The 12,679-nt window shown below is 30.7% G+C and overlaps 1 protein-coding gene across 2 annotated transcripts; it reads left to right on the top strand.

Moving 5' to 3' along the window:
• Positions 6,270–11,556, top strand: LOC109360470 (transcription factor EMB1444-like). 2 transcript variants are annotated; one of them, XM_019605396.1, is made up of 11 exons: positions 6,270–6,414; positions 6,707–7,200; positions 7,781–7,978; positions 8,356–8,449; positions 8,543–8,584; positions 8,799–8,858; positions 9,100–10,212; positions 10,302–10,403; positions 10,720–10,851; positions 11,109–11,234; positions 11,320–11,556. In XM_019605396.1, the coding sequence occupies exons 2-11, from the start codon at positions 7,004–7,006 to the stop codon at positions 11,398–11,400; spliced, it is 2,145 nt and encodes a 714-aa protein (XP_019460941.1). In that variant the 5' UTR covers positions 6,270–6,414; positions 6,707–7,003; the 3' UTR covers positions 11,401–11,556. The 2 variants fall into 2 exon arrangements, with proteins under 2 accessions (XP_019460941.1, XP_019460942.1); XM_019605397.1 differs by having other exon boundaries at positions 9,106–10,212.

Consider the following 12,679-nt stretch of genomic DNA (forward strand, 5'->3'; position numbering starts at 1 on the left):
ATATAATAAATTTATGTATTATATGGCAGAAAGAGAAAAGAAAATGATAGATATAAATTTTAACAAACAAAAATATTCATACAATAAAGAGATGATAATAAATATTTTATTACTAATTAAATAATTGAGAATTATAATATATTAAATTAATTTATTGTCTAGACAAGTAAGAATACAAGACAAGTGAATGATACTTTTGTTTAACGCTCCTCTTCTTTTGTCAACTTTCTTTGCATTAAGGAGAGGAAGATTTTGAGTATGAGTCTCACAATATTTTATTCACTCTTCCCTATTTCACATATATTGAAAAAACATTAAATCCTTTTTCTTTCTCTCTTAATAACTTCTTTTTCTACCTATTCTTCCATACTAAAGAAAGCTAAGAGAGATGCTAGGACAAGATTAACCTAGAGCTTGTCTATTAGAGTAATATACTTAAAATTAGAAACGGAGTAGTATTTTCTTTTTTTTGGGTACACTTACTAGAATTTTGTTTCACTTTTTATACCTTTTTATTAGGATAGATTTCTAAATATTTATTAACTTTTATTATTAATCAAAATTTAATAATAATAATAATAGTGTTATAAGAGCATCCCAGTGTTATATGATTGATATGTTCTTGTTTGTAAATAAAAAATCGTTCTCTAATTAAAGCATAGTTCTTATTTCCACAAAACCCTTAAAATAATAAAAAAATGAAGAAAGAGAAATGACAAAATATATTAACCAACAACGAAACTCGGAAGAAAGTGCAACAACTCTATTTTTTTCAGATTCGGAGAAAGTAATATTTAACAACACTCTTTTGAGCAAGTGTTGTTAAAAGTATAAAATAGATATTTAACGATGCTCATTTGGTCATATCTCTTTTAAGTATCTTTTTATCATTAAAATAAAAACTAATTAATTAGAAACAAAAATTCATTTCTATGTCAAATTATCAGCAATGAAAGTCAACTATTTAAAAATTAGGAAAACGACAGAAAGTCAGCTGCTTAACCATATTATTATATTAAAGTGGAAATAAAATAGTCAACCATTTAAGTAGGAAATGTATTACATTTTGTTTTTGTTTTCAAGCAGATGTATTACATGAGGTATAATTCATAGGTATGGCAAAAATAATTAATTGTTTGGTTAAAAACAAACAATACTTTATTCCAAGACAATCAAAATAAATGTAATTAAAGTCTAGATGTGAAAACATGAGTTTAATGTTTTTTGAGCTTAAATAAAAATTAGAGTGTAATATTTATACATTATTATTATAAATGGCCCCGATAGAAAACAATGACTAAAAAAAGGAAAAGAAAACAAAGATGTTTACTCTTGGAATAGTGTTCACTCCTAATAACTATTTTCCCAAGACTTCAAACTCGTCCACATTGACATATAAAAATTTGGAATCTAACTTGACCACCACTATATCAATAACTAAGGGGTATTTATTTGAGGGTGATCACATTCGCATGAGTGCTATTGTCAGAAAAAATATTCGTGAATATATTGAAATATTTGTTTATTTTCAATTTATATTTCTTGAAAATCTTTGTTGATATTTATAAACTAAAACAAACATATCCTGCTACAGGATTGTCATTTTTTGCTCGAGTAAATGATTTAGTAGTTTTTGGATGACTAAGTTATACATTAATTTGAATGCTTAAAAAATGATCAATTTTTACAAAAATATAAATATTCAATTTAATTAATGAGAAATAGTGGAACTATCTTCTAAATATATTTTTACTTTAAGTTAATTTCTAATCGTCAACCATTAGGGCTAAAGTTTACATAACCCTTAATTTGGAAAGTATTAACACCAATCCTTAAAGCTAAGTTTAAAAATCATTGAAGAGTAACTTTGTAATGGAAATGCAAGAATTTATTAGAGAAATTGCTTACTTACCTTCCAAGGCCAATATATGTTTACTTTAAGTTACTTATTATTGATTATAATGAGTGAGGTTAACTTAACACTATTAATAATCATTTCTCCTCATTTTATTTATATGTCGTCTTCTAAAATTTTATTTCATGTTTTTATAAGATATTTTGCATTTTGTATTCAATATTTTTCACTTATTTATCTTCTCCTCATTAATAAAGAAAGATACAAGAAATATAATAAATTTATGTATTATATGGCAGAAAGAGAAAATAAAATAATAGATATAAATTTTTAAAAAACAAAAGTATTCATACAATATAGAGAAGATGAAGAAATATTTTATTAATAATTGAGGATTATAATATATTAAATTAATTTATTGGCTAGACAGGTAAGAATACAAGACAAGTGGATGATACTTTTGTCCAAAGCTCCTCTTCTTTTGTCAGCTTTCTTTTCATTAAGGAGAGAATGATGGAGTTCCATTAAATTTTATTCACTCTTTCCTATTTCACATATAATGAAAACACATAAAATCTTTTTTCTTTGTCTCTTAATAACTTCTTTCTCTACCTATTCTTCCATACTAAAGAAAGACTAAGAGAGATGCTAGGACAAGATTAACCTAGAGCCTGTCTATTAAAGTAGTATTCTTAAAATGTTTTATTGGTACACTTACTAGAATTTTGTTTCACTTTTTATACCTTTTTATTTGGATAGATTTCTAAATATTTATTAACTTTTATTATTAATCAAAATTTAATAATAAAATAAACAACAATAGTGTTATAAGAGCATCTCTAGTTGTAGTTCTTAACAAAATAATGACCGTTTGTAAATTTTGGTATCGCTACGAGTGATATGTTCTTGTCTGTAAATAAAGAATCGTTCTCTAATTAGAGCATGATTCTTATTTCCAAAAAAACCTTAAAATAATCAAAAAAATGATGAAAGAGAAATTAGAAAACATATTAACCAACAATGAAAAAAGGATGAAAGTATAACGACTCTATTTTCTTCATATTTAGATAAAGTAATATTTCACAACACTTGTTTGAACAAACGTTGTTAAAAATAGACATTTAACGATGCTCGTTTGATCATACCTCTTTTAAGCGTCTTTTTATCATTAAAATAAAACTAATCAATTAAAAACAAAAATTCATTTCTATGTCAAATTTTCAGCAATAAAGTCAACTATTTAATAATTAGGAAAAAGAAAGAAAGTCAGCTGCTTAACCGTGTTATTATATTAAAGTGGAAAAAAAATAGTCAACCATTTAAGTAGGAAATGTATTACATTTTTATTTTGTTTTTAAGTAGATGTATTACATGAGGTATAATTCGTAGGTATGGCAAAAACAATTAATAGTTGGGTTAAAAACAAACAATACATTATTCCAAGAAAATATTAAAAAAATGTAATTAAAGTCTAGATGTAAAAACGTGAGTTTAAATTTTTTTTGGAGCTTTAATACAAATTAAAGTTTAATATCTATGTAATATTACTTAATCATTCACCATTCATTTATTTTCTACAAAATAATCCTTGGTTATATGCTTTTCCAATATCTTATGCTAAATTTATTTTAAAATATTGCATAGTATGCTTATAAGTAAATGGCCCCAATAGTTGATCCCATCTTTTTCACACTCCTTCCACTTCAAAGAGATATTATACTCACTTGTCTTGCTTTTGTTTTTGTTCTTATAATGTGCCTACATTATTGAGTTGATATGATTGAAAACAAAAATCATTGTTAGATACTTCACGTGTATTGGTGGCTGTAGTGGCGGCACCGTCGTGTCGCTGTCACGCCTACAATGGCTGTTTGGCTATGGGAGTCACTTCACTGGCCGCTATGCCCCATCCAGTAAGGGGTTGCCTCCATGGCACCCCAAACCCTAAACTTAATCTTCAAATTAATTTTAATCTAAACTACTAAATCAATTTTTATCCTAAACTCTTAAATCAATTTTAACCTAAACTTTAAACCACTGTTAACCTAAATTTTCAAATTGATTTTCACCTAAACTTCCAAACCAATTGCAAACCCTAAACATAAAACTTTAATTCAATTTCACATTTTTTATTTACTTATTTTTATTTTTTTAGGTTCTATTTTCTTAATTTTATATTAATTCTATTTTATTTGTTTATTACGCTTCTTATCCTGATGTTATTTTTTTGGGTTCATTCATTCTGTTTGCTTTATATTCATTTGTTGTATTTTGTAAATTGTTTGTTTATTTAATAATATACATATTTAAATATGAAAAATTCAAAAAACAATCTAATTAAATCAAGGAAGGAGAGATAGTGCAGTGTGGAATTAGTGCATTGTCGTGTTACCTCAAATTGATATTTTCAAAAGTAATTTAATTAAATCAATAAGTTGTAATGTACCATGAGATGTGTTGTCGCTTTACCTCAATTTGACATTTCCAAAAATAATTTAATTAAATAAAGGAGAGGTAGTGCATTATGTGACTCGTGTCATGTCACACCACCTTAAATTTACATTTTAAAAAATAATTTAATTAAATCAAGGAAATGTAATGTATTGTTGGATTTGTGCCATTTTGCGTTACCTTACATTGACGTTTTCAAAAATAATTTAATTAAATCAATGAGAGGTAATGCATTATGGGACTTGTGTCATGTCGGGTTACCTTACATTGACATTTTAAAAAATAATTTAATTAAATCAAAGAGAGGTAGTGCACTATGGGACTCGTGCTCTGTCGCGTTACCTCAAATTGACATTTTAAAAAATAATTTAATTAAATCAAGGAGAGGTGGTGTACTACGGGACTCAGACCCTATCGCGTTGTCTCAAATTGACATTTTCAAAAAAAAAATTAATTACATCAAGGAGAGGTAATACACTATAGGACTGATACCTGTCACATTACCTCAAATTGACATTTCCAAAAATAATTTAATTAAACCAATGAGAAATAGCGCACTATGAGACTCGTGTCATGTTTCGTTATCTCAAATTGACATTTTCAAAATAATTTAATTAAGTCATGGAATGGGACGATGCACTATGGTACTCGTGTCTGTCACACTATCTTATCTTGTCATTAAAAAAATAAAATAAATAAAAAATATACCACCAATCAACCATTTTATGAAGGAAATATATAATTTTGATTTCTCTATTGCAGCTAGGGATACGTAGAAGCAAGTATTTCTCAGGCACGAAAATTATAAAAAATGTTTTTCTTTATTTCGTTTAATAATAAGAAGATAAAATTAATATTTTGAACGAATATCCATATTATTAATCTAGGTACCATTTTTAATGAGCGACATGAGGTGTCTAACACCTTCCTCATTCGTAACCTACTCTCGAACATAAATGTTCTTTTTGAATGAATCAGTCCTTATTTTTTAAATTGGTTTTTCATGTTTTATTGCTAAAAAATATTAATAATGACTTCATTATATTTATTTGCATTATACGCGTCGCATCCATAAAAGTGGGGTAGCGACAATTACTGATTAAATAATTGAGAATTATAACATATTAAATTAATTTATTGGCCAGGTAAGAATATAAGACAAGTGGATGATACTTTTCTCCAACGCTTCTCTTCTTTTGTCAGCTTTCTTGGCATTAAGGAGAGAATAATTTTGAGGATGAGTTGCACAAAATTTTATTCACTCTTACTTATTTTACATATAAATAAATTAGAGTGAAAAAACATTAAATCTTTCTTCTTTCTCTCTTAATAACTTCTTTCCCCATGGATTCTTCCATACTAAAGAAAAACTAAGTGAAATGCTAGGGCAAGATTAACCTAGAGCTTGTATATTAGAGTACTATACTTAAAATTAGAAATGGAGTAGTATTTTGTTTTTTTGCGTACACATACTGAATTTTGTTTCACTTTTTATACCTTTTTATTATGATAGATTTTTAAATAGGATTTAATATGAATACATTGATAGTGTAAGTATTTTTATACTAGTAATATTGATTTATTAAATATTGTTGATTCTAAAGTAAAAGTAATACAAATCAATGGTGATCATATACTGACAATATAAAAACTTTACATTATCAATGCACATATTTTAAACTAGATTTAATCAAAATTTAATAATAATAATAATAAAAGAAGAATAGTGTTACAAGGTAGCTTCTGTCACTGGCTGAGTCCTTGTCTGTGGGACCTACATTCCACTTAGCTTACTACCTTAATCCCATTTTCTCAAATTCAGTTTTGAATCACTTTCAAATCCGTGGAACAATGACACAATACAATATCATTCTATTACTATATAAAGGGTTATGTTGTTTGTGTTGACATATTCATCAATAGTACAATAATCAAATCCAAGTGTTTGTGATTTTTTAGTGCAAAAGACAAAGAAAGTGTCACTCTTCTTTCTCTTTTACTTTGGATTTGGAATATCCATCTCACTTAATTGCTTTTTCATGGAGTGTGATGAATTTGTGTATTGTCAAATTCTTTGATTCCATGGTCAACTCTAGTACTAGTTAGTGGTAAGCAACATAGGATTATTTCTTACTTGTTAAATGTGTTTGTTGGGTTGATGAGAAAATTAAGCACAACTTAAAAAAAAGCTCTTTTTTGGTTATTAAGAGTTACTTCAAAATTGGGTTTTTAATTACTCTCTCATTTGAATGAGTGTGAGTAATGTATTTTTTGTAGTGGGTTTTTTCATTTCTATAGTTGGTTTCTCTTGATTTTCTTTTTCCATCAAAATTTCTTAGTAATAAAAAAGGATTTTTTTGAACAAATTCTAAACAAAAGTTTTATGCTTTGATGCTGCAGGGTGTGTTCTTCTCTATTGACCAGCTTTGTGGATTAATTCTTAAGTTTTGGGTCTTCTTATAAAGCACTTTCTGAGATTTTGGCTTCAACTTGTTTCCAAATGGCACAGAAAATGGAACTATTAAGCACTTAAGTTCATAATTGATTGTGACAGAACGGCTCTATTCATATACTTTCTCATAGTTTTGTGTTGTGGGAATCAAACTATGGTTGCTTTCTTAGTCCTTGGTGCATCAGTGCCACTTATGAAAAAAAGAGCTGGTTTGAGAATTAAACAAGCTGGTAGAAGTTCATACAATGGAAGCTAGGTGTATGTTTTTGAAGTTGTTATTGGTTGTGTTTTGTGTTTCTGCTATTCTGCTTTTTTTTGTTGCAAAGTTCTGGAAAATACAACAGATGGAAGCTACTTCTATAACACAGTTTCTGAAGAGCTTATGTTATGATACACAATGGAAATATGTTGTTTTTTGGAAGCTTAATCACCATTTTCCAATGTAAGTTGTTTTTTTGGCTATTAAGTTTCTTATGTTTTGAATTAACTCTCAATTAAGTAATCACAAGATCATGATGTCACCAAATAAGTCCTTAAATGTGATAAAATCTTTGAAAGATTGTTTAAATTGAAGGACTTAATTGGTGACTGAAGTCGGATTGATATAAAGGGCAACCCAGAGTACGAGGCTCCCACCTTCTATCAAATGATTGTTGTGGCGATGATTTCAATCAACAAAACACCAACTCACTTTAGAGGCCACTTTCTATGTTGATGTTCATAGCTCTATCCAAAAGGCTTATTTTCACCTATTTCTGTTTTTTTGTTGAGAAACACAATTTAGAACTTCAAGGTCAGTTGTCCTTTGTTGAAGTTGGAAATTAACCATATAATATAAGAGATCATTCGATTGTTATAGATTAAGTTGATGAGTAACATAATGCCATCACTAGGCTAGTATTTACCTTTAATGAATCTGATTGAAAAACTCTTTCCATATTTGTAATTGCCTTATAATTTTAGTATGTTGGGGTTCTTTAGGATTCGATTTCTAATTTATAACTCGAGTCTCTTTGTTTTAGGACTTTGACCTGGGAAAATGGATACTATGGTTACCAGAAAACAAATGAGGCTATGGAAAATTTGGGTGGTGTCCTCAATTTCAAATCCCAAGATTGGATATATTCTTCAAGGGGTGACATCACTGATGGTTCGGATGATTATTCATGTCGACTTCTCATGACTGAAATGTCTCACCTTAAATACAGTCTGGGAGAAGGGTAACAAATTACGCTCCATAGTTTATACTTTATACACTAAAGTTGTTGTTGCAAATCACATGTTTCTTATTATCATCTTTTATCAGAGAAATCCTAAATGGATGTTTTTACGATGAGACCATGAGAACGTGTTTTGAAGGCTGAATCCTTCGGCTTTCCATCTACTTCACATAGCCATCATGCCTGAAATTGTAGGTGTGAGCATTGTTGTAAAATCTTCATTGTGCGATGTTGCAAAGTTGCACTTATCTAGGCTTTAATTGAAGGCTAGGATGCTAGATCAATTATATCAATCTTGTTTATCTGAAACATTTTTTGTATTCTGATCTTCAAAGGTGATGCATAGTCAATAACTTTATCTGATATCATTCTATCAGGGTTGTTGGTAAAATAGCTCTTTCCGGGGATCATTGTTGGATTTTCTGTGAGGATCTTCTGACCAATAATTTCGATACTAATTTAATCCCGGAGGTAAGAAGCAATACATACAACTTCCACATAGAAGTAAAACTAGTTAAGGCCCTGCTTTTAAATGCTTAATAACGAAACCTTTTCCTCTTCTAGTGTCCTGATGAGTGGCTTGTTCAATTTGCATCTGGAATCAAGGTAAAAAGATATTGTGCTTATATTTTATTTAGTTTCTGCTACTAGAAATGATCTAATTTCCATTTCTAATTTCGGGATGAATTATAAAGCATAGTGCATATACTAGTCAATGTCTTAATGACTACTCAACTTAGGCATGATTGCATCATATTTCTGTAACTTTTGAGGGAAACTCGAGCAAATGTTAACTGATAATATGAACTTTTTTTCACAGACCATTGTGCTTGTACCGGTTCTTCCACACGGGGTCTTACAATTTGGTTCATTTGTAACGGTGTGTATATGTTTTATATTTAGATCTTATAGGTGTGCTCTACTATTTGGAGTAATATCATGATATCATACACCAATGGAGTTATATATAAATCATGTTCCATAAATTTCTTGGATCGTGTATCTGTGATATCTACCCGACCTTAATAATACCTTCATTTTGGTCCTAAAATTTGTGTTTACATGGCAAACCTTTGCTATATGCTTACCCAGCTTACATGATGCTATCTTTTCCTGTCAAGAGTCAGGTTGTTGAAGACCCGAGATTCATTGCCAATGTGAAGGATAAATTCCAGTCGATTTATTGTCAACAAGCAAATGCCGAACCTTTGAATTTGGGCATGAATATTCAGGATTGGTCATTCTCAGCTACCACAGATACTATTATGGATAGCTTAGATGAATCATCTATTACAAATAGTATGCTGAAAGGTGAAGTTTCAGGTTGTACTACACTCGATGTAAATGGATCAACAAGGCTGAACCCAACAATGCCACCATTTATTCAGGATGAGTGTTTCATGTCGCAAGAAAATGAGACCAAAACAAATCATTTGGAAGAAGAGATGTGGGCCTGTTTTCAATGGGGAAACGATGTAGGATTATTGGGAGAGACGTCAAACGGATCAGGCTCTTATTCTGGTAAAAGTACTGCACAGCAACAATTTGGAGGCACTGAAGCTGGTCATAATGATGTCGAGAATGTGAATGACTTCTTCACTTTTCCCTCAGAGTCTGAATTGCACAAAGCGCTTGGATCATCAGTTGCATATAGACAGACAGACAAATCTCTGTCAAAACATATCCGTGCCGAGGATACATATAGTAGCTCAACTTTGTTACCAAATAAAGAACAACATGATCACATTAATGGCTTTGAGTTTCCCAATGAAGTTGATCCAGAATATCTTTTGGATGCTGTTTTTAGCAATTTATGCAGTGCCTCCGATGATACTTCAAGCGTATCCAACAGTGTTAGGTCTCCTGTAACCATGCCGATGAAGTTTACCAGTTCCCTTCAACCCAACATTAATTCTGAAGAAAGTGATTTGATTGTGAGAAATTCAGACGTCGAAAGCAATCTCATGTCTGCAGGCACGGTCAAGGCCATAGATGGTTTTACTAACCATTTTACATCACCCTCTTTTTATGGAAATTCGAGCATATTGCGTGACGAGGCACGAGGGGAAAAGGTCTACAGTCATATGCATCAGCCTATTAGTGGACCAAAGGTCTTCAGCAAGAGCAAAAAGAGAGCAAAAGTTGACAATAGTCAAAGATCGAGGCCAAGAGATAGACAGATGATCATGGACAGGATGAAGGAGTTAAGGGAACTTGTCCCAGACGGTGGTAGGGTAAGTTTTCTGTGTATGGACCATTGCCGCGTACTTGAGGTCCTTTTGTACTGTCTAATTATTTTTGTCTATGGCCTTACGATATGCAGTGTAGCATTGACAACCTCTTGGAACGGACCATAAACCACATGGTGTACTTAAGAAAGATAACAAGCCAGGCTGAGAAACTGAAAAGATTTGCGCATCGGGAGGTGAGCGTCATCGAACTTGTATCAATATATCTTCATGTTATCTCCTAGCCTAGAAAACTTGTTTTTTTATCGTGAACTGAAACAATTTATGGCCTAGAAATGTTGCATTTATCTCCCACATGGTAGCTGCATAGTCTGCATTTTTTAAGAACGAGATATTTGAAAATCGGTGAAATATATGGATTGATTATTTCTACATTAATCTGTTTCCTTCGGGTACCCAAAAAAAAAAGAACAGGAATTATAGAGGGAAATGTATAGAACTTTGTTTGGTACTACATTCTTTAAGCTTGACATTGGGCAAGTTGATATACAGGTGCCGAAGTGCAACAAACAGAAAATCAAAGGCAGTCATCCGGGAAGGATCTGTGCAATTGATTTTGAAAGTGAACTACCATGGCCCATAGTCATAGAAGATCTGGATAGCTCCGGGCACATGCTCATAGAGGTATGCTATTTTTTTCTCCTTACCGTTCTGACGCAACGGTAATGTTGTTACCTTATGACATGAAGCTCACTTGTCTGAATCATAGAAATGGTTTCTTTTTTATATCTATCCTCATACCCCACCTGGTGGGAACTTCGTGGGTCGTGCCGCCCTTTGTACCTTTTTTTCCGCAGCAGACTAGAACTTGGTTCTCAAATTTTCCAAAGCACATATTAAAAGTATTGAATTTAATGCACTGCCTACCACTTTTGTTACAGATGATATGCAATGAGCATGGACTTTTCCTTGAGATTGCTCAGGTGATCCAAGAGATGAACCTTACCATCTTGAAAGGTGCTTTAGAAGAACGTCCGAGTACTGCCTGGGCTCGATTCATCGTCGAGGTACAGAATCAGACCTTATTTGATTAAAACTATTATCATAAGTTTGATTAAAGCAAAGTTCTAAGATACATTTTAACATGCACAGGTTCCGAGAGGTTTTCACAGAATGGATGTTTTATGTCCTTTATTGCATCTTCTGCAGCTTAGAAGAATCCCTCAGGCCTAAAAGTTATGTGTTATTTAGCAAGTTCTATATATATCAAGTAGAAGATATGTATAATTGTGCAAAAATCATTGTGTTCTTGTCATTGTTAATGTACTTGCAGCATTTTTGTGTTAATGATAAAATAAATAAAACGTTGCCTTAATGTAAAAAAGGACTCAATAAGTGGAGAACATCTTCTGTCCCACAATGTGAGTCATTCTATGTGTCATAAACTGTGATTGGTTGAAAGAAATGTTTAATTATTAAGGATTTTTCTGACCAATCACAGTTCATGGCATATAGAGTGGCACATATTTTGAGACGGAAAATGCGCCATGTCGAGTGCTACTAGCTAGGGAAGAGTGACTAGGAAGTCACTTACCAACTTTGTAATTATATGTGACATGATGAACTATAAAGAAAGACAAGTGTTTGCTACAAAAAAGTAGAACCTTTTTGTAGGACACAACATAAGGGTGCTTGCATGTTGTATTATTCATAATGTATTTGTGTCTCCTACAATGCTTGATTTATAATTATGGTCAAGTCGTTTGATTGTGGATTTGAATTCTTTTTATAACAATAAATTAGGAGTGTCATCAGGGAAAAAAGATTTAAAAACTTCATACTTTATCTATTTATTTACCTAAGATGAAAATATTAACAAGTGTTTTAAGAACATTATTTAAAGTAATAAAATATGTAACTTTGTATTATAAAATGTTGTGATTAATATATCCAGAAGTGTTGGAATGTTTTTTAATATTAACTTTCTGATTTTATACTTCGGAAATAATCTTGCTGGGACACTTATTAACTTATATAACTGGTGGGATTCTTTGTGATACTGGTATTCAATATTATTATGATATTTGTAAAAAAATCATCTCAGCATTAATTAAATAAACACTCATAATTCAAATCTAATCCCTTGTGGGTGTATCTCTTTTCTTCTCTGATGCTTCGTACTCTTAACACTGTTAACTCAAACCGATAGGAATATTATGTGCATATGTTAAAATGTGACATTATTTAAAATCAACAATAAAGACTGTTCTGGTCTTTTGGTTAATGGTTATTGACCTCCAATAGTTTCCCATTGTTTTTTACATGGAAGATAAAATAGTTTGATTATTTTCATTTGAATGAACTTCATGAAATTAGAGGGTATCAAAACTCCTAATTAACTTGGGAAATAGCTCCTAATACATTAATCTGGGTATGCATCTAAATGTACAAAAGATATTCTGCTTTTGTTTTACCCTTACATACGCTATTCTGAATATGCTCAAGAACAAAT

This window comes from Lupinus angustifolius, chromosome LG11, assembly GCF_001865875.1.
Source record: "Lupinus angustifolius cultivar Tanjil chromosome LG11, LupAngTanjil_v1.0, whole genome shotgun sequence".
Lineage (NCBI taxonomy): Eukaryota > Viridiplantae > Streptophyta > Magnoliopsida > Fabales > Fabaceae > Lupinus > Lupinus angustifolius.

Excerpts from the sequence above, each read along its gene's own strand:
- LOC109360470 (XM_019605396.1), top strand. The coding sequence starts at position 7,004 with ATGGAAGCTAGGTGTATGTTTTTGAAGTTGTTATTGGTTGTGTTTTGT. Across the intron at positions 7,201-7,780 it reads CTTAATCACCATTTTCCAAT|GACTTTGACCTGGGAAAATG; the intron begins GTAAGTTGTTTT and ends TCTTTGTTTTAG. Across the intron at positions 7,979-8,355 it reads AAATACAGTCTGGGAGAAGG|GGTTGTTGGTAAAATAGCTC; the intron begins GTAACAAATTAC and ends TCATTCTATCAG.